The 27,181-nt window shown below is 42.0% G+C and overlaps 1 protein-coding gene across 1 annotated transcript; it reads left to right on the top strand.

Moving 5' to 3' along the window:
- The first annotated feature begins 18,965 nt into the window (after positions 1–18,965).
- LOC101529825 (selection and upkeep of intraepithelial T-cells protein 8-like) lies at positions 18,966–21,762 on the top strand. Its single transcript, XM_058660860.1, has 4 exons — positions 18,966–19,036; positions 20,848–21,195; positions 21,516–21,578; positions 21,671–21,762. Coding segments are annotated over exons 1-4 (429 nt in total). The 5' UTR covers positions 18,966–19,020; the 3' UTR covers positions 21,673–21,762.
- Positions 21,763–27,181: the final 5,419 nt, after the last annotated feature.

Below are 27,181 nucleotides of genomic sequence, written 5' to 3'. Positions count from 1 at the left end.
TATTGGTATCTATTCACAGATTTCCGGAGACTAAACAAGAGAGTTATATTGATCCAGTGTTGGAATGAGATTCTTTCTGTCTCAGCTTTGGTTGAAGTCCAGAGATTAAGTACCATTTGACAGGTGCCTTTTCCCACCACTCTAGAAAGGAGAAGGACACCTTGGGCCCACGCCTTGTCACCACCTAGCTGGAAACGCAGCGGCCCCTGCTGACCACTGGCCCTTAGGGAGGAACGCTGTGTTGACCCTGCAGCTCGGTGACTGGACAGCCTTGGCTGCAGGGTGCTGCCCTTGCGTGCCTGGGGGGTAGAGCTGAGCTAGAACCTGAGATTTGCCCTCTCATCCCTGCACTATGTTCTCAGAGGGTTCCTGTGGAGTCTTTGAACATTTTCTGTCCCTGTGTTTACAGGAGTTTGGTCTCTGCCACCCTCACAAAGGGTGCTGGGTACCTAGCTTTCCGGAACTCTCTTGTGTGGGTTTTCTCTGTGCGCATGCTGCAGAACTCCCCTACCTGGGGCTGTGGCACAGCTCTCGTGCCGAGCTGTAGGCTACTGAAGGATCCACAGGCATGCACTGCCCCCTGAGTTTCAAGAGCCACGCGAGAAGTGGTGTCTGGCTGGAGACAGGCTGCTAAGTCCATCCACGCCCGATTCTGGTGAGAGGCCCTGTGGCTCCCTTGAACACTCTTGGGCCTCGGCCTTTGTGTGTGTGAACTTATGCAGAGATGTGCTTGTGGGGGCATCCTGGGGTGAGTGGGTGATGCGCAAACCACTGGGCCTGGCACTGGGCATGCCCTTATAGGCAGCTGCTCTTGTCATTGGTGTGTGCCAGGAAGGTGGCTGTGCACCTGCCCTCACCCTGCAGCAGCCCAACCACTGGGGCCCGACAAGTTTCAGACACAATGGAGGCTCCAGGTGGGCCAGGAAAGGCCTCCTGCTCAGTCTGCTCCACCCTGCTTCATCACTTCCCCAACAAGGCTTCAGAGCTCTGAGCAGCCTGTGGCCCTCCCTGGGAGCAAAGGGAACTGGCAGAGACCTGGTGTACATTATGCCATCAACCACATGAATAATGAATGAATAAATGAAGAATGAATGAATGTGTGATACATTAGTTTCCTCCTTTTTCTGAGTTCTCTGTGCCTCACAAAGTTCTAAACACATGTCAATCAACAGAGCTACCTACAGCATCCTAGATGAAGGGTAGTGTAATACACACGCAAGAGATGTGACTTAACCAAGACAGATTTGTTTTCCACCGTGAAGTCTGGAAATGAACGGATTGGTACAGTAGTTGAAAGTTTTCAAAGGCTCCTCAACTCCTTTTGTTTCTTTACCAGTGGATTTCACAGCCTGACATGGCTGCTCACACTAGCCGTGGCTTCTCTATCCCAGTGCACATGTCTGAGATATTGAAAAGAATGTTTCCACCAATATCATGCTGTGGTCCCTGTCCAGCTGCAAGGGAAGATGGTAAGCACTGTCATTATTTCAGTGTTCTGAGGCCCGGGCAGGAATATGAAAGGTTTAACTCATAAACAGAAGAGTGGCTGCTGGAGAGTTCCATGGGTCCCGGACACACCACACTGTGTTGTGCAAAGTCAGGGTTCTTTCTTCACAATGTCTAGGCTTCTCTGAAACGCTGGTGGTCAGGCTCCTTTCTCACAATGTCCTCTGCACACATTCAGTGGGCACCTGCTGTGTGTGGAGTAGGCACTGGGAACTCAGAAACACAAACCTAGCTTCTGCTGGCCCTCATGGCCTGACAGGGAGCTGCCCAACCCCTAAGCAACCTTCTGGATGTCGTGTGTCAGTGGTGTGCGGGTTGTAGGCACAGGTGGCTGTCAGCCCAGATGGCAGGTTACTAGGTACAGTTCTGCCTGGAACAGGAAGTGGGGCTGGAAAATCTGGGTGCATTCCAGATTTTATGAGAAGGACATGATTCTCTTATAATTGTATGGTATCACTGTAAAATATGTTTTAAATCAGGTTTCAGTTCTCTTCCAACAGAAGACAAGTTATGATTCCCTACTTTTTGCGTGAGAAAACAGGCTGCAGGACTTCTGTTCCCTGTACGAGGTCCACCAGCAGTTCTGAACTCAGCTGTTTCCATGCTCTTTTGGGTACATCCACGTCCACTGCTGCTGCTCTGACCACTGGCTGGGGCCCACTGCCCACACGGCCGGGCCAGGCACATCACCTGGACTTTATTCTGTTTTCAGCATGCAGTGAAGGGGAGGTGGACTACTACCCACTGCCATGTTCTAGGAGGGCTGTCTAGCCAGTCACTGACTCAATCAGGCATTGAAATTGATTTTAAGATGTTACCAGTTAACTGGCTTTTGATTATCTGCATTCTCTAAACTCCCAGCTATGTACCCAAGCCTGTGACTGTGACTGGGCAAAATGAGGTGGAGAGTGGGCCCTTCCGTTAAGGAGGCAAAGCTAGAGGGCTTAGACTAAGGAACACAGGAAAGTATAAGGACTTGGAGCAAGACAGGCATGAGTTTGAATCTCAGCATTGTAACTAATGAACTCTGAATGATTATAAGTAGGCAATGGCTTTCTCCAGGCTCAATTTTTCAGGAGACTTAGCTTGGTTGCTGCAGAAAATAAAGTGTGCAAAACTCTGCTCACTACAGGGGTCCCTGGGAAGTGTTATTGATTGTGACTGTCAGTTGTAAGATGAGGACAAGTACATGGCTTGTGAACAGGTTATTTTTTTTTAAAGATTTATTCATTTTATTACAGCCAGATATACAGAGAGGAGGAGAGACAGAGAGGAAGATCTTCCGTCCATTGATTCACTCCCCAAGTGAGCTGCAACGGCCGGTGCGCGCCGATCCGAAGCCGGGAACCTGGAACCTCTTCCAGGTCTCCCACGCGGGTGCAGGGTCCCAATGCATTGGGCCGTCCTCAACTGCTTTCCCAGGCCACAAGCAGGGAGCTGGATGGGAAGTGGAGCTGCCGGGATTAGAACAGGCGCCCATATGGGATCCCAGGACTTTCAAGGCAAGGACTTTAGCCGCTAGGTCACGCCGCCAGGCCCAGCGAACAGGTTATTTAAACAGCTGTGAATCTGAGGCCAGAGAGAGTTGCCCTTTTCAGAATGTGCAGTACAAGACATGACCACGAGGGGAAGAATGAGTCCTCACTTCCACAGCTTCCACTCACCTCCCTCTGAGCCTAGGGACACACAGCAGCTGTCTGTCCTTTCTTCACTTCCTCCCACATACACCAAATATGGAAAACTGTAGGTAATGGAGGTACTCCCCGGAATTTCGACCTTAAAACGAGATGCAGAATATTCTCCGGATTCCTGTGTGTGTGTTTCCAAAAAATTCTGATTCCTTCTGACTTGTTCTCTCAACCTTTTCCAAATGCTCCGTATAATGTCCCAAATGATCTCTCTGAAAACCTGCACGTTTTATATAGCCCTAAAACTTCCTCAGGAGTACTGTGACTATCTCAAACTCTGATGCTCCCCAAGCCTTATGACAATGTGCTGCGAATATCTCAAGTTCTGAATCTCCACCTGGGTATTCTTGCTCATTCCCTGTGCTCTTAGAAGCCCAGATTCTGGCCTGTTCTTGGAAACTGTAGACATCTGTGGCCCACAGACCTTTCTCCAACCCATTCCCCAGGCTGATGCTCTAGGGAGACCCTCTCAGAAGCAGGTCTGTGTTTGTCATCTCTACCTTTGTCCTTTACTTCAAGCAGTTCGGTGAATTCCCATCCCAGTTGGCATGGCTTTCAAACATTGGAACACATTTTTCTGGTCTCCAGGGGTCTCTCAGCTACCTCCTGTTGCCTTGTTTTGGCTCTCACCGTGGCCTTTCATTTCCTGGCAGTGACATGCTCCTCCCTCCATGCTGGTGCTCTGCACACACTGGGACCTCTGTGCCCTGTGCCTTACTTACCCATCCTTTTGCTTTGTTTTCCCATCAACTCCTATTCTTATTGTTCTGCGAAGAGTTGATGGCCAGGACTGCTCACCAGGTTATCCCAGAACAGCGCCACACACATACCTTGTTATTCAGAGAGTAGCTAAGGTGACTGGGTGGGTGTGAAACTAGAGACAGTTATAGGCTATTTCTCTACACTTGTTTGTAACCATGCATTTTGGCATCAGGTCCCATCCCCTGGTGATTAGGGTGTTCTTCATTTCATTGTAAAGTGTGGGTGCCCAGTTCATGGGAAGCTGTGTGGCTTGTTCTTAGTCCATAAGATGAGGTCAGAAGGACCTTTTTTTTCAGCTGTTATTTCTCAATGGCTTCAGCCGAGAATGATCACTATGGAGGTGGCATGTGAGTAGATACTGCACCTGTTCTAGTCCTGTGACTTTAGAAGTGTGCTGTCGCCTCTGAACAATGCACAAGTCTCCTTGGCTTCACATAATCAAGAGTTATGCTTTCTCATTCTGCAGTACCTTGTGGTGATTCAGTGGTAGCGGGAATGCAAATGTCTGGATTCATTTCTGGAAGCTAATTGGACAGAGTATATGAAAAGCTTTGAATCACTTGCCCAGTAATTCACACCTATAGGAATCACCCTTCCCTAAAGGAACAGAGACCCAGGTCCACCCATTGATGTGTATGGGTATTCAGTATAAACTATCTACAACCAGGGATCACTAGAGATGATTTGAAAAATAACACTATTAGGTTGATGGAGAGGAGCAGGGGCGAGTGCTGATGTGAGGGCTGTTGTTCCAGCTGCTGAGGTTTGCTTCTGTGAACAAAAACTTCACTACCTTAACATTCTGGGCCTCTCCCTGCCTCTTCATTCGCTCCTCCTCTTACTCCCACAGTACACATTTTAGAGGAGGAGGTGATTGTGTGTATCCCTGACACCCTCTCTCATCTAAGGGGCAGAGACCCACGGAAGAAATGTGTTCTTAATTGCTTTCAGCATGGAAAAGTTTAGCAATCAAGGCTGCTGTGTGGGAACAGGCTGCCTCCCCTGTGTTCAGGTCAATGCGTTATCCTAACTGTGGGGGCCTTGTCAGGCTGTCTACACCCTCACCTCTGTTTACACCGCATTGCTGTTACACCCTCACCTCTGTCTACACCTCCACCTCTGACTTATAAAAGTTACCTTTTAGATATGAGGTGCCTTCATCTTTCCTATTACTTGCCATCTAGTTAGGAACCTGGGCAACATGCATTTAATTATTGGCTATGTGTTTAAGTTACAGGGTGGGGACAGACTGCTAGATTTGATTAGTTGTTTCAGGTGGATACTCAAAGGAAGAGATCTCAATTTTACGGCTGTGAGATAGTGTCATGAAAGTGGGTGTGGGACTACTGTGGCAGAATGCTCCCTTCTATCTCTGATGCAGACAGACATAGATTTCTCCCCCAAGAGTCTTGCAGCTCACAGGCAGCTGCACTCTCAATTGTATTCCACATGTTCTTTGCAAGGGGTATGGGAGATGAATATCAGACAGTGCAAGGCTTCCAATGAAGAATGTGTTGAAATGGCTCATTCCTGGACTTGCTACTCTGAAACTCATTTTCTCATAGATATCAGGTGTATTCTCCACTATATGAAAGGGGGAGAAAAGATTCCTTCAAGAGATTTTTAGACCACATAAGTGAGTTACCCAAAACTGCAGGGGGGATTATGCAGAAGAGAAGGACTGGCATTATGGCAAGTATATTGGGCCATTGCTTGTCACACCTGGTCCCATGTTGGAGTGCTGTTACTGATCTAGCTTTCTGTTCATGTGCCTGGAACTGGGCTAACCATGTTGGAGGCCTGGATAGCATTGCTGGCTTCAGGCGGGCCCAGTCCCTTCCGGGAGAGCCAGCACATGGACAGTCTTTTCTCTGTCCTCTCTTTGACCTCTATCTTTCAAGGAAATATGTGAATAAATTTTAAACAAAAAAAAATCCCACAACGTTTTTTATACACCAACAATAATCTTACTGAGGAAGAACTTTAAAAGGCAATCCGTTTTACACTAGCTACAAAAAATAATTAAATACTGTGGAATAAATTTAACCAAGGAAATGAAAGACTTCCGCAATTAATTTGTAAAACATTAAAGAAGAAAATGAAGACACAAAAATGAAAAGAATTCTCATACTAATGGATTGGTAGAATTCTATTATCAAAATATCCAAAGAAAGTTAGAAACTCAATCCACTAGTAGGAACAGTCCGCCCATCCTGGCTCTTCCCTGATCTGGTCCACCTGAGGTGCACAGGTGTTGTAGCCCTGCCTATTCTGGTCCATCCCCATCCCAGCTCACGCTCTCCAGTGGGAGTAGCTGCCCAGCAAGGGAACCACTCCTTATTCCCCTGTTGACTCTGCCCCTTCTTTCCTGAATCTCACGTGTGCTGGTTGGGTGCTGCGGTCTTACCTGGCACAGGCAGCCTCACCTTCGGTTTCTGTGTTGTGTACTGCTTTTGTCGCGACCGAACCCGGCTCATCCCACACTCTGTTCTGGTGATCGGATTTGCCAGTGGATGACACGAACTGATTCAGCCTGGTCTGCCCCCAACCCATGCCAAATGTATGTCAGTGGGACACTTTCTGTAACCTCTTCTGGGCTGTTTCCTTCCATGCTTCTTGCGCTTATCTGTAGCATCCGTGTCCTGTCAGAGGAGTTGCTCAGGCTCCTCCCTCAGAACCCCTCCTGATGCCAGGTTTCGCGCTTACCAGTGGGTCCATGGGCCAGCACCACTCAGTTTACCTCCTGTCCTAGCAGTAGTGGCCTCTCCTAACTGGCCTTCAACCCATTCTGGTTCTTACTGTTGGATGTTTCAGCCCAGCCACGGCTTGTCCATACCCACATATAGCACATACATGGCTCAGTTGGGATTGAAACCCAGCTACAGCCTAGTCCGCCCCACATCCACCCTGGTCCTCTAGAATACCAGAAGGTGTTGCAGTCTGACCCAGCCCAGATGACATCTAGATGTCAGGGCAGCTGACAGCTTCAAATATTTATTCAAAAGAAGTGAGAAAGAGAGAGATCCCTGATAATCTGGTATGGGAAAAGGGCCTCTCAGTCTGCAGGTAAATCTGTGGTATCACAGCGCCTACTCTGTAGTCTTCTGTATTTACGAGTTGCAATAGATTTAATTCTATTTTTGCCTGTCCATGTTTGCATCTGATATGAATTTACCTTTTTCAAAAAGAAATTTCTAGAAATTACTGAAATTGAAAGTCTGTTGATAAAATTCTCACTCTTTTAATGTCTGAAAAAGGCTTTGATTTATCATTAATTTTTAAATGAATTTTATGATGATCTAATTCACATTTGACAAAAGTCATAATTTTAAATTATGATTTAGTAGTCTGAAATTTTAATTTTAATTAGCATTAAACAGATTTAGTGTGATTTGTAGATATAATTCTAAAAATTTCACAATATTCCCTTCCTTCATCCCTCCCTCTCCTTCTATTCTTCCCACCCTCCATTTTATTTTGTTGCTTCCATTTTTTTGAGAAAACTTATTTTAATTTTACATTAAATTACAGTAAAAAAAAGGCTTAATAATTCACAAAGTAAAAACGTTAATAAGTAAATCGCAAAAGACCCTAATTTAATGGGAATAAAAATAACATTCAATAGTAACAGAAAGGACAAATGACCATTTTACATACATCATTAAAAATATAATAGTATAACATTCTTAAACATTGAGTTGACAAAGATGGAAACAAAGTTTTACAAAAATATATTTGCAACAATCCTGATACATGAATACTTTTTTCTTTTAACATATTTTTTAAGTGTTAGCTGCCACATTTAAAGAACATGTTATAATTGTCTTGTGAGTCCAGCTTTTTCCATTCAACATTATGTCCTCTAGTTGTGTCTATTTTGCTCCCAGTAGTATAATTTCACTCTTTTTATGACTGAGTAGTATTTCTTTGCTATATGCCACATCATCCATTCTTCTGATGTTAGACGCGTTGGTTCATTCCAAACTTTGGCCGTTATGAGCAGTGCTGCTGTAAACCTGGTGGAGCAGCTACCTCCTTGATTCATTGTGTTCAAGACTGGATATAGACCCAGTGTTGGGATTGCTAGCTGATATGGCAAGTCTATTTCTAGTTTTTAAAGAAATCTCCACACTGTGTTTCAAGGGGTTACACTAATTTACATTTCCAACAACAATGTATAAATGTTCCCCATCCTTCACAACCTTGACATTGGTTTCTCTGCATTTTAGATTTTATTCATTCTTACAGCGGTGAGGTGGCATCTCATATTGCTTTTATTTGCATTTCTCCGATGGCTAGTCAGGCTGAGCATTATTTATATATAAATGTTAGCCATTTGTATTTCTTCTTTCAGTAATTGTGTATTGAAGGCTTTATACATGTCTCAACTGGATTGGTTGTTTTGTTGTTGAAACTTTTAAATTGTTGATATATTCAGGATATTAATCCATTGTGAGAGAGGTGGTTTACAGCATTTATCCCATTTTATTACATGTTTCATCACTCTGTTTAGCATTTTATTTTCCATGCAAAAGCTTCTGAGTTTGATATCATCCCTTTTGTTTAATCTTACTTTTGCTGCCTGTGCTTTGGGGTTCTTATGCAAGAAGTCATCTTCTATACCAACATCTTGAAGTGTTTTCCTATGTTTTCTTTCAGAAATGGTTTAGTCTCAGATCTTAAATTTAGCCCTTCAATGGATTTGGAGTTGGTTTTTAAAAAGATTTTTTATTTTTATTGGAAAGCAGATATATAGAGAGAAGCAATTAGAGAAAGATCGTCTGCCTCCTGGTTCACTCTCCAAGTGGCCCGCAATGTGAAGCCAGGAGCCAGAAGCTACTTCCAGGTCCCTCATGCAGTGCAGAGTCCCAAGCCATCCTCTACTACTTTCCCAGGCCACAAGAAGAGAGCTGGATGGGAAGTGCAATAGCTGGGATACAAACCAGTGTCCATATGGGATTCCAGGAACGCAAGCCAAGGATTTAGCCACTAGGCGAATGTGCCTGGTCCTCGAGTTGATTTTTGTTTATTGTGAGACGCGTGGCTCTAATATCATTTTCTACATATGTCAATCCAGTTTTGTTAGTGCCAGTTGTTGAATTTATTATACTTACTTCAATGTATGGCCTGAGCACTTTTGCCAAAAATCGGTTGGTAAAAATATCACAATATAAACCAGCTGGCTGTATGTATTTGGGTTTGATTTCCTGCCTCTCTATTCTGTTTTAAGCTTTGAATTCTATTCCAGTATCATGCTATTTTTTAAAAAATATTTATTTATTTTTATTGGAAAGTCATATACAGAGAGGAACTTTTACCATGCAATGATTCACTGCCCACGTGGCTGCAATGGCCGTAGTGAACTGATCCAAATCTGGGAGCCAGGAACTTCCTCCGGGTCTCTCACACAGCTGCAGGGTCCCAAGGCTTTGGGCTATTTTCAACTGCTTTCCCAGGCCACAAGCAGGAAGCTGGATGGGAAGCCAGGATGCTGGGATTAGAATCGGTGCCCACATGGAATCCTAGTGTGTACAAGGCAAAATCCATGCTGTTTTAATTTTGAAACCACTTCTGTTTAGGAGTTACATTAAAACGTCTTACTTCTAGTCCTTTGCATAAGTCGAGCACAACATCTAAGGGTTCCTCTCTGGAGTTTTTGTCATGATGCAATAGGATCCTGCCCAGTCTAAACACATTATCTTTGAGACAATGGAAACTCAAGTTTGTCTGTGGTCTACTTCTCAGCTTGTAAATCATGTCCTTCATAAGTCTACATTTGCTATCTACATTTGGTGGTAAGATAGGCCTATGTCCCTGTCCCTGTTAGAACAAAATTATTGAAAGTTCCCAATGGAAATGTTACACTTCCCTCAGAGGCTGAATAATTTCCTCTCAATGGAAAAAAAATCTATGGTTTGAGAATTATTTTCCAAGCACCTATCTTGTGTCTAATTCTGTTCTCTAAACTGCATGTAGTGTAAGTTTCAGAAAGAAAACAGAACTGAGGAAATAGAAAAGATAGCATTCAGTAGGGTGGGATGAGTCAAAGGAAACTATAAATGCTGTTTGTAACTTGCATAATTCTTCCTAGAGAAAGAATTCCCCTAAATCCTTACCACATGATATCAAAAGAGATCCAGGGGAAAACACATGGAGTAAAACACCTTGGCTCAGGTAGCATGTCAGACAATTATTTCATGTCAGAACAGGCTTGATGCAAATATAGCACAAAGATTTGAGTCTTGCAAGGTGAGCTGCCAATGTATTCCAGCAGTAGAGATTTTGCAATGAATGAAACTAACACCTGTTTTTTTCTCTCCAGGTGGTTGCTGGTTTTAAGTTGACAGAAAATCTATCTGTTCACAGATATAGGTGGAAACTCTAGTAAGCTGACTACTAACTTTAATTGTAATGTAAGAATAAATAGGTATTGGTTTAAGCATACTGTTTAATCATCTGCAGGCACCAAGACAACTTTTTGACGGACCTGTAAGGAAAATTTCTCTGGATTCTGGATCTCAAGTAAGTGATTAGATTGTGGATGATGGATGGGAAAAGGTCCACTCTGCTTCTTTCTCAGAACTAGAGCCTTCGGAGCTCCAGTTCTAATTCTGTCATGTCTTGACAGTCTTTTCATTATAGAGTAAGGCTATCTGGGAGATTAGAAGACTAAAAGGCAGGGATGTACTTCAAAAGAGAAGCTTTGTTTTCAAATTTTTTTTTTATGTTGCTAGTAGCAGTCAAATCTGCTCTGAGTTTCAGAAGTTGTCCTACAATTTGAGTGTCTTTTTTAGGGAATTTGAATAAATTTGCCTGATAAATACCCCTATTATCAAGACTCTTCTGCCAAAATAAAAATCAAATAGTTACTTATTATAAATATCAGCTAAAAAGACATTATTAGTACTCCTAGATTTAATTCTAAAAGTGTCCCTTGAAATCACAGAGTTGTTGACTTTATACATCTAATTGCAAGTATGTAAGATGAACCATTTGTAAGGCTTTATATATGTCTATATCCTTGAAACATCACAGCAGCCAATTCAATGAACATATCCCTGATTCCAAAAGTGTCTTCATATACTTTCATAATTGCTCCTCTCTGTCCCTCTTGTTGTCTCCAAGAAACCATCGATTTGTTTTTATAAATATCAAGAGCATTTTCCGGAATTTCACACAGTGAAAATATGTGACATTAACCATTTTGATCTGACATTTTAAATTCAGAGTAATCCCTTACAGATTCATAGAAGTGTGTATAGTTTGTTCAGTCTTTTATATTGCTGTGTACTTGTATTTTATATCATGATGATACTATAACTTGTTTGCTTGTTGACCTGTTGATAAAATTTTGAGTTATTCGTATATTTTGACCATTAAAAATAAGGCTGTTATAACTACCATGTATAAGTCTTTATAAGAATATATGCTGTAATTTTCCTTCTGCTTTACTTTTTTAGAAGATTCATTTATTTTTATTGGAAAGGCACATATACAGAGAGGAGGAGCGATAGAAAGGAAGATCTTCCTTCCAGTGATTCACTCCCCAAGTGACCACAACGGCCGGTGCTGCACTGATCCAAAGCCAGGAGCCAGGAATTTCTTTCTGGTCTACCATGCAGTTGCAGTGTCCCAAGGCTTTGGGCTGTCCTTGACTGCTTTCCCAGGCCACAGGCAGGGAGCTGGATGGAAAGTGGAGCTGCTGGGATTAGAACTAGTGCCCATATGGGAGGAGTTTAGCCACTAGGCCACCACGCCGGGCCCTGTCTATTTTTCTTTTAATGTCTATGTCTTCTGTTTCTTTCTTCTTTTTTTTAATGTAATGACACATTTTACAGAAAGACAGATGGAAAGATTCTCCATCTGCTGATTCTCTCCCCAAGTGGCTGCAAGGCATGGGGTTGAGCTAATCCAAAGCTAGGAGCCAGGAACATCTTTCGTGTCTCCCATATGGGTGCAGCGTCCCAATGTTTGGGCTGTCCTCTACTGCTTCCCCAGGCTACAAACAGGGAGAAGAATGGGAAGTTGAGCAGCTGGGACACGAACTGGTGTCCAAATGGCATGTCAGCCCCTTCAGGGCAAGGACCAAACAACTGAGCCATCAAACAACCCCATTGTCAAGTCTTTCCTAAGAAGTCTTTGCCTATGTAATTGTCTCACAGCATTTTGTCGATATTTCCATGTGGTTATTTGATGTTGTAAAGTTGTAAATTTGATATTTGATCCATTTTGAGTGATTTTTTAATGAAGTCTGAGGTATGTGTTGTGTTTCATACTTCCAAAAGAATATTTCCAATTTTCACAGAAGCAGTTATTGCCCTTTCTCCAGCATTTGCTTTGAACTCATTTGTTGAGTTTTTTTCTGGAGTTTCTATTTGGTTCCTTTGTTCTACATGTCTGGTTTTGTGCCAGGCTGTTTTGATTATAACTGTCCTGTTGTATATCTTAAATTTTGTTATTTTCGTGTCTCTGGCTTTATTTTGTTGTTTAAGATTACTTGAACTATTTGGCATCTCTTGTGCTTTCATGTGATTCTTTTCTTCTGGATCTGACAAAAATGATGTTGATATTTTATTGGGACAATATTGAATCTTTAAACTTCTTTCAGTAATGTAGAAATAATTATGATATTAATTTTTCCAGCCTGTGAATGTGGCAGATTTTTCCCTTTTTGTGTATCTTCATTCATTTCTTTAATGCTGTATGATTTTCATTGTACAGGTCTTTCACAAACTTGGTTTAATTCCAAGCTGCTTACAGTTTTGGTAACAATTCTGAATGGTACTGAACTCACAAGGTGTCTCAGCCATGGTGTTGCTTGTGTGTACAAAGGTATTGATTTTTGCGTGTCTATTTTTTTGGTCCAACTTAACCAAATTCTCTCATAGTTATAATGGTCTGTTAGTAGAGTTTCTTGGTTTCCATATATAAGGAATCATGTCCCCTATTAGCGGAGATAATTTGTCTTCCTCCTTTCCAACTTGTAACCCTGTGATTTCTTTTTCTTGCCTAATGACTTGTGCTAACACTTCCAGGTCTGTATTAAAGAACAGGTGAAAGTAAACAGCCTTGTATGGTTCCTCACTCTAATTTCCCCATTCAATAAGATGGTCATTGTGGTTTTGTCACATTGCATAGATTGTGTTGAGAAATGTCCCTTCTATTCCAAAATTGTTTAAGGTTTTTTATCATGAAAGTGTTCTGTATTTTATCAAATGCTTTCTCTGCACATATTGAGAGAATTGTATATTTTGTATACGTAAATTTGTTCATGTGATATGTCACATTTCTTAATTTGCTTATGTGGAACCATCCCTTCATGCTAGGAATAAATCCTACTTGGTCCAGGCTGGGTTAGATTAGCTACAATTTTGTTAAGAATATTTGCTTCCATGCTCATCAAGGTTGTTGGCCTATAGTCCTCTTTCTTGTTGCAAAATTTTTCGTTTTGGAATTAAGGTGATGATGACCTCATAGAAGGATTTTCCGTAGCTTCTCTCTCAATTGTCATGAATAGTTTGAGAAGAATTGGATTTAGTTATTGTGTTGTCAACGCCCACGTCGCCACGTACCCCGAGCCGAGCGGAGGGACTAGGGTTACACAAAAGACAATACGCAGAGAGCCAACACAAGGCAACACGCAGTACACCGAATGCCGACATTATTATTGAAAAGTTTGGAAGAATTCAGCAGTGAAACCATCTAGTTGTGTACAATTCTTTCTTGGGAAAGTCTGTGTTATTGATTCAGTCTCCATCTTAGTCATTGTTAAGTCTTCTGATGTCATCATAATTTAATGATACATGTACCCAGAAATTATATCAGATTCTTCTTGGTTTTTCAACTTGTTGGCTTAATTTGCATTCATTCCTGATGGTAAATTTTTATTTTTTTTTCATGTGTGTCTTTTGTTACATCTCCTTTCTCAGCTCTGATTTTACTACTTTGGTTGTTTTCCCTTCTGCTTAATTGGGCCAGTGTCGTACCAAGTTGTTCAATTTATGAACTAAGTGAACCCGCCTCCCACAGTGCCAGTATCCCATACGGGTGCCAGTTTAAGTCCAGGTTATTGCATTTCTGATCCTGCTCCTGCTAATGTGCCTGGGAAATCATTGGAAGGCAGCCCAAGTCCTTGCTGTCAGCTTAGGAGCAGCCCAGCTTTGGCCGTTTGGGAGAGTAAACCAGCAAATGGAAGATCTCTCTCTTGCTCTACTCTCTCTATTTCTCTGTTTCTCTCTCCTGCAGTAGCTATAGCTCCTGCCCACTTCAGGACATGAACCCCATAAATGTAGTTCATGGTCCTCAGTGGGAGCATGGAATCCTGCAAAGATCCACTGCAGTTACCAGGGATCTCTGTCCCTCTAAAGCCACACACAGTGATTGCCCAGAGATCCAGGCACATGCTACACCTCATCGTGCAGTTACACAATTCTCAGTCATATAGCACAGGTCTCCCCACTGACACAGGGTGCAGAGGAGCCACTCATTCCCATGGGCTTTCCCCATCCACAGAGAGCAGAGGTGGACCCAGAGCCAGCTGACCATGGAAGCTTTACTTCATTAGTTTGAGCACAGGAGCCTATAACAAGGTCAGAGAATGTATGATGAACGTCTTAGTCCTAAGTGGTTCCACATGACTGTGCCAAACCTCCAGGTCAGACTCAAAGTCACAGGAATGCAGATTTATCCCTCTAGTAATATCTCCTAGATATGCAATTATGGGCTAAAGCTGCTGCTCTTTATATTTGCATTAAAATGACAGTACCTCAGAAGCAGCACAATGGTTCAATGGCTTAATCCTCATCTTGTAAATACCAGGATCCCATATATGTCCCAGCTCATGTTGTGGCTGCTCGATTCTCCTTCCGGGTCCCCACTTATGTCCTGGGAAAGCAGTGTGAGATGGTCCAAAACCTTGGGACCCCCACACCCATTAGAGAGATCAGAAGAAGATCCTGGCTCCTGGTTTCAGATCAGCTCAGCTCTGGCTATTGCAACCACTTGCGGAGTGAACCAGTAGGTAGAAAATCTTTTACTCTGCCTCTCCTTCTCCCCATAATTCAGATCTGCATTTCCAATAAAAAATAAATAACATTTTTCAAAAAAAAAAAAAAAGCAACCAGGTACTCAGAGCAGGAGTGATCAGCAGGAGCTTGGGTCTGGAGGCTCAGTTCCCTTTGCCCACCATGTGCTCAGACCCAGGAGGGTTGACTTGTCCTTGGAGCAGTGTCTAGGGTTGCAGGACTCAGGTCTGGAGGCTCAGGCCTATTGGCATGCCAGATACTCAGATCCAAGTGGGTTGTCTTGTCCTGGGGATGGGATTCTGAGAATAGGGTCAGGTAGGTTGGCCTGGGCTCCAATTGTGCTGGGTGAAGCCATCAGGTCACCTGATGGTGCGATTTTGAGGGAGGAACGCAATGACTTTTGAGGCTCAGAACTAAGCACTAGCCTATGTGGGAAATCAAAACTAGAGTACTTAGGATTGAACAATGCCAAATTGCACTCATTGATATACACTAAATGTAGGGCTGGGCACCTACCTGGCAATGCTAGGCACGGGACTCACCAGTGAGAATCACAACTTGGAATGGGAAATGGTAGGCTGGGCCATAGCACCGACAAGCTTACAAGAGTACTGGGTCTGGGGGCCTATTCTGCATTGGGATGTGTAGGCCCACCCCTGTGGATCTGCAATATCCACTGGTTGGCTTGCGGAGTAGGGGTGGTGATAGAATGAGCTAGTCAGACCATGGAAGCCACTGACACTCATGGATACTAGAGTTGGGTACAAGCTAAGCGATCTAGGTTGTGGCATCCACAGGCACATCCAAGAATACGGTGTGAGGCAGGCCAGGCACAACATCCACCACTCATACACAGGCTGGGAAAGAGAGGGTAGTCTATGTCCCGTAAGGCCCTAAGACCCACAGGCATGTGCGAGATCTGCGTTTGGGGTTGGGTCTGGTGGAGAACTTGAGAAACTTCCTTGGTGGACCATAGCTCCCATTGGTGAGCATGTGATTCAGGCCTGGGATTTGCTCAGACTGGCCAGGGTAGTTCCAATTGTCAGCAAGTATGTGGGTTGGCTTTGGAAGGGTATGGATAGGGCAGAACCACGCCAACCTTAGCTCACTGGCACGTGCCAGAACCAGGCTGGAATGTTGGCATGCCAGGCTAGGCTATCATGCCTGCTGGTTTGCGTGAGTCATGGATGGGAGTGGACTGGCCTGGTACAGGTTTTTTTTATAAAGATTTATTTATTTTTATTACAAAGTCAGATATACAGAGAGGAGGAGAGACAGAGAGGATGATCTTCCATCTGATGATTCATCCCCCAAGTGAGCCGCAATGGCCGGTGCTGCGCTGATCTGAAGCCGGGAACCAGGAACCTCTTCCAGGTCTCCCAGGCAGGTGCAAAGCCTTGGGTTGTCCTCGACTGCTTCCCCAGGCCACAAGCAGGGAGCTGGATGGGAAATGGAGCTGCCGGGATTAGAACCGGCACCCATATGGGACCCTGGCGTGTTCAAGGTGAGGACCTTAGCTACTAGGCCACGCCACCCGGCCCCTGGTACAGGTTTTAATATGTGTCAGTGAGAGTTAGGACCTGGGGTGGTTCAGGGCAACCAATGCTGCAGCACTCAATGGCAATGGTCAAAACAGGAGATGGGCTATCTTGAACTGGGTCAGAGCAACCACTGGCATGCACAAGATCTGGCCTGGGAACAGGCTTGGTTGGGGAGCTAAGGTAATGCCACAGCTAGGCTGTGGCCAGAATGGGGGTGGCAGTCTGGCCTGGATATGGCTGAAGTGTCCCTTGACATGGGTATGGACTTGGTCTAAGGTGTGCCAAACTGGTTTAGACCCCAGCATGCAAAGGTGCTTGTGAGAGCTAGAGTGGGTGTAGAATGGGCAGGGCTAACTTTTGTTTCCTGCTGGCTCACATGAGAGCTGTGTCAGGGTGTGGACCAGGTATGGCTGGGCTGTAACACCCAACAGTGATAAGTGGATTGGGTGTGGGCCAGTTGGGCAAGGCTGCTGTTTCTGCCAGGAGAGGAGGTGGACTAGGTTGGCCAGGGTCAATAACTTTTTGGTGTGCATGAGAGACCACTGGGAGACCTGAGAGAGGAACTTCTGGAACTTTTTGTTAAGGCACAGTCTGCAGATTACTACAAGAAACAAGGCAAAGAGCAGTTCAGACCAGGCTAAGTTGCAGTACCTGCAGGCATATATGTACCTCAGATCTGGGAGCAGGACAGACTGGGCCAGTTTCAAACATCTGTGGGCATGATGAGACAGACCTAGCTGGGCCAGTTCATAACACCCACTGAGAGATGTGAGAACCATGATGGGGCACAGCACAGGCTTGGTTGGGCTGCAGCACCATCCGGTTCACATTAGGGCTAAGAATGGGGGCTGACTGGACCTGCCTAGAATGCAACACCCGCCATTATGAGCTGAAACCTAGGGCAGACCAGGTTTGGGCCAGGTTGCAACACTCACTGGAAAATGCTGAGCTGAGGTGGCCATGACAGATTGGGGCACAGCACCTACCAGCACATATGAGACTAGGGGATGTGTGCGAGTCCAGTAGGAGAGCTGTGGGGACTCCCCTGCTAAGACACTGCTCCTGCTGGTGAGCGTGAAAGCTAGGACTGGAGGCAGACCAGGCTGGGCAGGGCTATAATATCTGTTGGCCTACATTTGAACTGAGATGGGAAAGACCCAGACTGGTCTAACGATTTATGTCCACCTGTGCAGGCAGTAGCTAGAGTAAGTTAGGCTGGTGGGGCTTTGCTGTAGCCTCAGCTGGCATGTGCTGGGACTGGGGGCAAGTCCTGTCAGACTAGACTGTAGAACCACCTGGAAAGTACAAGATCTGTGGCGGGGAGAGGATCTAGTGCATAGGCTATGTGCACCTCTCTGATGGACTGCAACCCCCAGTGGTGAGCTTGAGAATCAAGACTGAGGGAGGACCTGATGGGACAGGCAGTGGCTCGTGCTGCTATGAGTGTAGTCTGGAGGATGGAGTCAGTTAGGTTAAGTTAGGCTTCAACACCCGGTGATGTATATGAGATCTGCATGGGATGTGGGGCAGACTGGATCAGTCCACAGTACCTACCGGCAGACACAGGAACAAGAGCTGGTGATAAAGACAGAGTGTTTTTTTCCCCCTTATATCTCCCAACCCCCCCAAATAGAGGAAGAAGTAAAAGAAAATGTGTAAACAGTGGTCTTGCCAAATCTCCCCAGATCCTTGACTCTTCCCTCCCTAATCAGCCATGTAAACATCATCAAAAATGAAAGTTAAAATATATATAATGCAAAATAATCACAAAATGTGTCACATCACTCGAGAATGCTCATAGAAAATTTGATGTAAAAACTAGTTCAGACTCCTAAGGGTTCAAAAAATCATTAATTTGAAATTCCTTCAGGTGTGTTCTGATGTAGGCGCATGGATGGCACTTTTCCAGATTTTTATCATCTGGCAGAAAGCAGAAAACCCCTGTCATATTCAGAGGTGAAAACTGATCATAAAAATTCACTAATTAAAATATTTGAGTAGTGTTTTGTTGTTAGAAATAATGTTTAAAATGAACAAGGTAGTTTAGTTACACCAGAGCTTGGTCTCGTCTTGATTGTACAAGCACATGAATCCTGCAAAGGCTTTCTTTGGAAAGCAGATTTGGAATTTCTGCTTCGTGCTTGCCAGTAGATGCCAACCTCCCATTTGTTTCCCTGGAATATGACCAGCTGGAGAAACTGTTGTTTAAACAAATCACAAAGTGAAGGAAAGGAAACTTGGGTGTGACAGAGTGGGAAACATGGATTGTGAATCAGGTCAATACCACGTGAAAGCATGTGTAGGTTTATTATGCACTAAGAAGAAGAATTATTTAAGAAAAGACTGTTAACGTTGTCTCATTTTGTATATTTAATTTTGTGTGTCTACAATCCACATTCTTATCTCATGCTCCGTATTGGTTTTCTCGTCTCCTTTCTAGATATGAAAACTAAATCCTTTTCTTTACTTGCATGTTACATAAGCTTTCTTCTGCAAGTGATGTCGTCAACTTCAGGTAAGAACTTGCACCCACTCAGTCACAGCTTTGGACATAATGGATATAGTAGTTTTCTCATCTTTGGGCCAGCATGTAGGAATCTCAGTCATCATCACTCCATCTTAACATCAAGGGAAAAGCAGAAAAGCCAAAAAACTGAAAATCAAAAACTCCCCTTAGATCAATGAAAAAATTGAAATTATAGGGAAACTGTTGTCCACAAAGTTGAAGTTAAGGGAGGCAGATACAGAGGAATCTATGGTAGGAATCCTCTGAGGGAAACATTAATGAGGAATTTTCTCGGAGAAAATTCTGAAGTAATTACTGAATTACTGGATGCCCATCATGGACCGATCTGAAAGTTTAAAACTCCATATAATCCTAATCATTGACAGTACATTTTGTGCTTTTTATTTTTTTTTAAAAAAAGGGGGGTTTTATAATGTACTTCAGTGAAAGTGCAGATTTACAAAGACAAAGAGAGTCAGAGAGAGACAGAGAGAGCTCTTCTGTCTGCAGGTTCACTCTCCACGTAGCTACAATGGCCGGATCTGAGTCGATGCAAAGCCAGGAGCCAGGAGCTTCTTCCAGGTCTCCCAAGTGTGTGGGGATCCCAGGACATTGGACCATCCTCAGCTGCTTTCCCAGGCCACAAGAAGGTAGCTGGATGCTAAATGGAGCAACCGGGATATAAATTGTTGCCCATATGGGATCCCGACACAGGCAAGGCAAGGACCATGCCAAACCCACTTTTGTGCTTTTTTCTAGTATTTCTATCTGATTATCATTGTGAATATTATAGAAAAGTATCTTCATGCTCTCCATCGAAGGAAAAGTAACTATTTTGAAATGTATTTTCATAAAAAGCCCTGTTTTCAGAAGAAGCTATTTACTAAAGCCTCACTGATTCGGGTTTCCTCACATTTCAACTGGCCTGACAGAAGGAGAAAATTCTGTTCCAGCTAAGGGGAGCAGGTGCTGAACAGCACTGAAGATGCTGGTAGCCCACACCACACTGTTGCTGGCAGATTCGACGCGGCATTACTGCAGGCTATCCCTCCATATACCTTGTCACGACATCACTAACAGCTTTCATCAGGGTTTAAAATTACACATCACATCATGGTCAGTTATCAACAATCAAATCAAGAAATTTTCAAGCAGAATCTGTCATTTTTCTTCTTGTTTTCTGTATGCCTTATGGGTGTTATTACACTTACTGCTATTCATTACCGTATTCTCCTTAGAGTTCACTTTTTGCAGTAGGACACATAATTCATTCTTCATTTACTTTTCTGTGTATTCAGTTCCTCTTTTCTTTGTGACCAAAATAGGGAATATATGGTTTCTAAAGTTGTCCTATTTTAATTTGGATTTATGCTTCTTAACTTTTATAGCATATAAAACTTCCATTCCTCATGACACTTTCTTCATCCCACCTTACAACTGATGCATGAAACTGCATCATTATGCATTACAGTTCCTCCACCATAAACTGATAATTCTTTGAAATTCATTAGACTCTTAAAATTATGAAAAACAAAATGTAAAGTTATAAAGCAAGATTTCACTGATAATAACATTTAAAATAACACTAGGTATTTTAACTTAATTTTAAGTGATATAATAAAACCTGATTTACAAACCTTTATTACAATAGTAACATACATTGATGATGTTTTTGTTGTTTTAAATTACAAGATTCTAATTTTGGAAATTCAAAATAGCCACTTGAAATGGGCAAAATGTGATGTGTTCTTCCAGTCAATGCATAGCAAACGGGATGCTGCTCACTTTGACTTATTTTTATCCTCTGTCTTCTTCTACAGAGAAGCTGATGGTGACCATGCCCATGGAACACATGGTGGTAATAGCAGGAGAACAGGCTGAACTCACCTGTCAGCTGTCCCCACCACATAGCGCAGAGCTCATGCAGATACACTGGTTCATGGGTGATCATTCCAAACCTGTGTACCTCTACAAAGGTGGCCAAGAAGCAAATGAAGAAGCTGACCCGGAATATGTGGGTCGTGTAGAGTTTGTGAAAGAGGCCATTGGAGATGGCCAGGTGACCCTCAGAATTAATAATATCAGCATCTCTGATGAGGGGTCATATCAATGTTCATTTGAAGATAATGGCTTCAGTGACATGGCCAGCATGAACCTGAGTGTAGCAGGTAAGTGTGGAATACTGTACACCAGTGACCTAGTGACTCCACTAGATAGAATATGTACATATCAATCTTTATGTTTCCACTATTTCTTCCTTCATTTTTTATATTTCAAATAATATAGTGAGTAAAAGTCACTTCCATTGTGAAAGTATACTATGCAAAGAATAGACAATGCAGTTTGTCTGACTTGTAACTTAGAGAGGCACTTGCTAATTACCTCTGCTTTGGTTTCAGAGTCTAAGATTGAGACTCTTTTCCTTTCAATTTTCCGACTCAACCAAAATGTAATAACTAACTTAATCCTCTTTTCTGATTTCCACCAGCAACTGGCTTGGACACACAGATCCGTGTTCATGCTCATGACACTAAAGAACTCTTGGTTGAGTGTAAGTCCGAGGGGTGGTACCCACAGCCCAAAATGGAGTGGAGAAACAGCAGGGGAGAGGAAGTTCCACATTCTTCAATATCATCCTCACAGGATGGAGCCAAACTATTTCACATGAAGATGACTCTTCTTCTCCAGAACAAATCACAGAACAATATAACCTGCTGTATTTACAACTCATTAACAGCACATGAGAAAAAAATTAACATCATCCTAGCAAGTGAGTGCTGCGATGTCTGAAGGGAACCATGAAGGAAAAAGCAATTAGTTAGTGTTAAAGGGCATGGTGCTAAGAGGAGGACTGTAGAAGAAAAACATATGTCAAGAAGAATATCAACCCATAATTTAAACATTAGAGCTTTAAAAATATTTAAAGTTCATGATTTTATTATACCTTACTGATATTTGTGTATAAGGTTAACAAAGTACTAATTCAGTAACTTTAAGAAAGTTACTAGTCTTCCAAATTATGGCTTTTGTTTCTTTTTAAAAAAGGTTTATTGATTTTTACTGCAAAGTCAGATTTACAGAGAAAGACACGGAGAGAAGGATGTTCCATCTGCTTTTTCACACTCCAAGTAGCCACAATGGCCAGAGCTGAGCCAATCCAAAGTCAGGAGCCAGGAGCTTGGTCTGGGTCTCTCACACAGGTGCAGGGTTCCAAGGCTTTGGGTTGTCCTCCACTTCTTTCAGGCGACAAGCAGAGAGCAAGATGGGAAGTGGAGCAGCCGGAATACAAACTGGCAGCCATATGGGATCCTGGCATATTTAAGTCGAGGACCTCAGCCTTTGGGCTATAGCACCAGGCCCTAGTTTTTGGATCTTAAATATATATAATTATACCTCACAAATTTTTATGAAACATAAATTAATTAGTTGAAGGAAAAAGCTTTGCCTGATGTCTTACAATATCTGGAGCTAATATAGTCATTTAAAACTTCCTGAAAATTCTATGAAGCGGGATGTGTTATTATAATCATTTATGTAGACACATGATCAGCGAAGCCAGTCAAGCTTTTCTTGTCTCTCACTAGTAGTTTTAAGTATGCTTTCTTAAAAAAGAAAAAGATCCAAGATCTAGTTTCACTCTTTTTGTATCCTGCTTGCTTTTTTATTGTAGATAATCTCCTGAGGTTAAAGACAGTAGCATTGTGTTTTAGCCTGGTCTCCACGGGACTAAGATTGCCTCACTGCTAGTCAAAAGCCTAACCTGAAAACCTCATGTTATATGGTCTGATTTACAAGTTGAGCTCACTCCCAAAATTTACTCCTCCCTCCAGGAGATGAATCTTTGCCATCCCATTTCAGCCTTCAGGTAAATGCTGCATCAAGACAAGATGATGCTGTTTTGCCTTGTTCCATGTCCACCCGATGACTAGCCTTGATGCAAACACACACACACACACACACACACACACACACACGAAATAAGTACAAGATTGGACAGAGTTCTGCTTTATTAACTTCAAATGCATAATCCAATTAGCTCATGTTTTCAGCTTAACGATCTCCAATTGTTCTGTGTTTTCTTCTAGGGGCTCTATTTGATCAGGACCACATTTGGCCAAAAATTTTGATTTCTTTATTATTTACAATATCCGCTATTGCTGCTGTGTGCATTGTCTCTATGTGCATTGATACAGGTAACTGATGGATTGAAGGTAGAGCCATTAGGACATCTGCTTCAGCCTGACGCTCACATTGAAAGGAGTTTTAAGTGAAGCTAAGCCATGATGTGACTAACAAAGGCAGAGTTATGTCTTGTTCTCACTTTAGAGGTGTTGAACTTTATACTTCTAGTATGAGCTACATGGGGCAATGAGGATTTAAAAAAGGCAGTGAGGGGCAGTCAATACAGTTTTTCTCTTGATGTCTTCAACGTCACAGCTATTCCTGAAAACAAAAACCAGTCACCATACACTAAATCGAAATGAAGTGGTTCTAATCTCTGCTAAATCAAAATGTTTTTTTTGACAAATGGATTCTGTGAATCTTCCTGTAGAATACCTTTAATTTGATCATAATGTTCCTGCTTACACAGATTAACATTGGTGTTTGAGATTATGATTTCTTACATTCAGGATCTCGAGTAAAAATATGAGAAGCAGATATATGTATAAACCAATAGGGTCATTTCACCAATACCATTTCTGCTCATTTTATAGCTAAACTAAATAAACAAATCATTTTCCAAAACGGTGCAGTGTAGACATCATTTTTTTTTGAGGTTCTTTTTTTTTTTTTATTCATTAATTACATTGTATTAGTTTCATAGGTACTGGGATTTCCCCCACCCCTCCCTTCACCCTCCCCCCATGGTGGATTGCTCCACTCTGTTACAGACATCATTTATTTTTAAGAACACCCTTTTTTGAAGCTATGGCCATGAAAACATGTCATACATAGTGAAATAGAGATTATATACTGAAAAGAATGTGAATTCAGAAGAGTGATTCAATACCAAAAAAGAGTAAGGTGTACTAGCAGTAACAATAATAGTAACATGATAAATTTGAAATGATAGAGGAAGAATAAAATTTATTTCTAAGACAAACAGTCAAGGAAGTTACAATCCATTGTGTATATTATTCCTAATGCATAAATCTTTATAGCATATTTTTGAGTGAACACCTTATGCCAGGCAATATTATATTTATGAATATTTTATACCATAAATCAATCACAAGAGTCAGTTTTATATTTTTCACCATTTTGCAGATGATCATGTATGAATCACATAGGTTTTAAGTGGCAGATCCACAATTGGACAACAGAGCTGGACCTTAAATACCATGTCCTGGTTGTTATGGCATATTTCCAGTGCTTGGTTTCTTGATTGTTCTTGTACATCTTCACAAGTGAGGAGGTCATTTAATCATGAGACGGTCCATTCCAAAGTGGTTATGATAACTTTCTTACATTTGAATATCAAACTATTTCACAAACTATCTTTGATGATGATTTTGGAAGCACAGACAGTAAGTGTGCTTTCCTGTGAAGGTCTTCTAGACACGAGGTCTGGACCACACTATGGAAGATTCACTAAAAGTATCTCTGATTACTAAAATTCTAAAAAATTGTCATTTTCTTCTGGAGGAGTGGCATTTCAGGGATAGACAGTCCTACTTTAGTAACAGCTAGGATGATGTCTGACTGGTTGATGGGAACAAGCCGCTTAGTATGGTAATCCAAGCTGAAGGATATAAAATGTGTTTCCCACACTATTTTATAAGGCAGAATGTTTTGCACTTGCAGTCTGTGTGTAAAAAGCAGCTGCTTTTCTTTCAACCAAAGCCATGTCACCAGAGCTGCCTCTGTCCAGATCACATATCTCCAGAATTCCCACACACCTTTTGGGGTCAGCTATGGGCTCCCCCCAACTCCCCGAAGTATTAATTTTGCACTAAATTAGGTATGAGAATTAGGAAAGGAAACTCTTCAATCTCGTGAGTTCTTCAAATCCAACCTCACTAACCTGCCATCAGTCACAAAGCAAATCACAGCCTGAGGCCTGCTAAGGTTGAGCAGGTGTGGAACAATGAGTCCCACTTTCTCACCCAGTCCTTAGGTGGTGATGCCCCACAGTCTAGTGTTCTAGTTGATTCTGAACCTTCTCTGTTTTAGGACAAACACATCGATGTCTTCGCTTATTGAACTCATGGATTATCCACCTTTCGTGTGTGGGGTTGTGTTCTGGAATAACCCTTGGTTTATATCTGACATTCCGGAACAGAGGTAAATGGGGTTAATTGGAATGGACTTTCTCATGGCTGTTCTCTTTTTCCTGTAAACATGATTCTAGCGGCTGTTTAGCCAAAGTTGTATGGCCTTCCCATCGTTGCTGGGAGGATCAGTGGGTGGATGACATGTTCGTGGATCAGGTTGTAGTATCAGCATGGATGTGGGTGTCGAGGATCAAAGCTGCTTGGATGGCTGCCAGTGTTTCCAGCTGTGCTAAGGGCAGAGGTCCTTCTGCTCCAGGAGAACTGCAACACTGGCTTCAGAAACCGTGGTTCACTCAGCCACTCATTTTCTTTAAACATTTTTTGAGTCCATTAAATGTTGGCAGACATATGTGACTGTAGCTCACTGCTTATTGTCTATTTGGGACTTAAAATTTTCGTCGAAAATCTGAGTTGAAATATAAATGTTTTATATCCAGTATTAATACTAATAATTTCAAATGTATGTGTAGTTTCATGAGCTTCATGAAGCATTGATATCCTTTCCTGTATCTATTATGTACAAAATGTGCTCAATTGGAGAATGAAATTGATGAAGTAACATGGTATTCAAAAATCCCATTTTGAGATTTAACAATTGCTCATAGTTCAGAGATTTATAAGAGACATGTCTATACAGGACAGTCATCACTGATCAAGACAAGGACATGTTTTATTTATCTGATTCTAAGTCACAAAGAGAGTTTCAGAAAACTTAGGTTGCTGTCATTAGAGTTGACATACACTTCTTATCCCCTTCTAGAAAGTCCTTTAATCACAACACACATAGGCCTGTTTTACAATCTTTCTCACAGGAAAATGCAGAATATATCAAATCAGTGAGCAAAAAAGTCATATTCCAATATTATTTTAAGAAGTCAGTCATCTGGATGCAATGTTCAAACAATATGAAGCACCTACATGGAAGCATCCCTGGATATCTTCATTTCAGTTATAAGCATTCATTTTAAGGATTCCTTTGGGGTTAACATGTGCAGCCAAGAGACTAGGACCAACTACTTCCTTAGTGATTGCAACACCTGCCAGATGCCAACAGAAATTATTCCCACTTGTTCAGGGCTTTTCATGTGCAGTGACCATCTGCCTAGCTATGGTGAGCAATTTATTTTAGATGATTATCTAGGAGTTAAGCTTGAACTTATGTTAATTGTTTGTTTGCTTCTATAATTAATTGCTATCATCAGCAATGAATCAGAGAACATGTGTGCTTCATGTGTTTCAATACTGGATTCTGTTAGTTTTTATAATTTCAACAAATCATCTTAGCATTAATTTGATTATTCTGTGCTTTTTATATCTCTGTTTTAGCTAATGCTTTCACTTAGCAAAATGTTGTGAATGTCTGTCCGTAACGCATATGTGTTAATGTTTCACCCATTTTTATTTATAAAAAATGGTATTCTGAATATAGAATACAATTTTCCTCTATTCTTAGCATACTTTGAGTCGTTTCTGACTTGGGCTATTATTAATAATTAATCTCTGAACATTGTGAACCAGTTTTTGTGTATGTATGTTTTCATTTCTCTTAGGCACCTGCTTATGAATTCAGTTGTTCAATCCATCTCTATACTTACATTTTTAGGAATTATCAAAATATTTCCCAGATTGGTTTTGCTAAAAATGTACAAATACATCAATTTCTATTTTCATATGGAATTTTAAATAAATGTATTTTCTTTGCAATCTGAATGTCTTTAAAAAGAACACTTTTAAAATGTGTGATTTGCATATAAAATGCTGTATGCATTGAATATATATAACATCTTTCGTTTGGGAGTATTTTCCTCTCAGATCCTCACCACAATCTATATTCTAAGCCTATTCATCACACCCCCAATTTTTTCCACTGTTGTGTTAT

This window comes from Ochotona princeps, chromosome 2 (assembly GCF_030435755.1).
Source record: "Ochotona princeps isolate mOchPri1 chromosome 2, mOchPri1.hap1, whole genome shotgun sequence".
Lineage (NCBI taxonomy): Eukaryota > Metazoa > Chordata > Mammalia > Lagomorpha > Ochotonidae > Ochotona > Ochotona princeps.
The sequence above is the reverse complement of the archived record's forward strand: the minus strand, read 5'-3'. Positions and strand labels throughout refer to the sequence as shown.

Bases quoted from the DNA above. Each gene is read 5' to 3' on its own strand.
- LOC101529825 (XM_058660860.1), top strand. The intron at 21,196-21,515 runs GTAAGTGTGGAA...GATTTCCACCAG, and splicing joins CATGAACCTGAGTGTAGCAG to CAACTGGCTTGGACACACAG.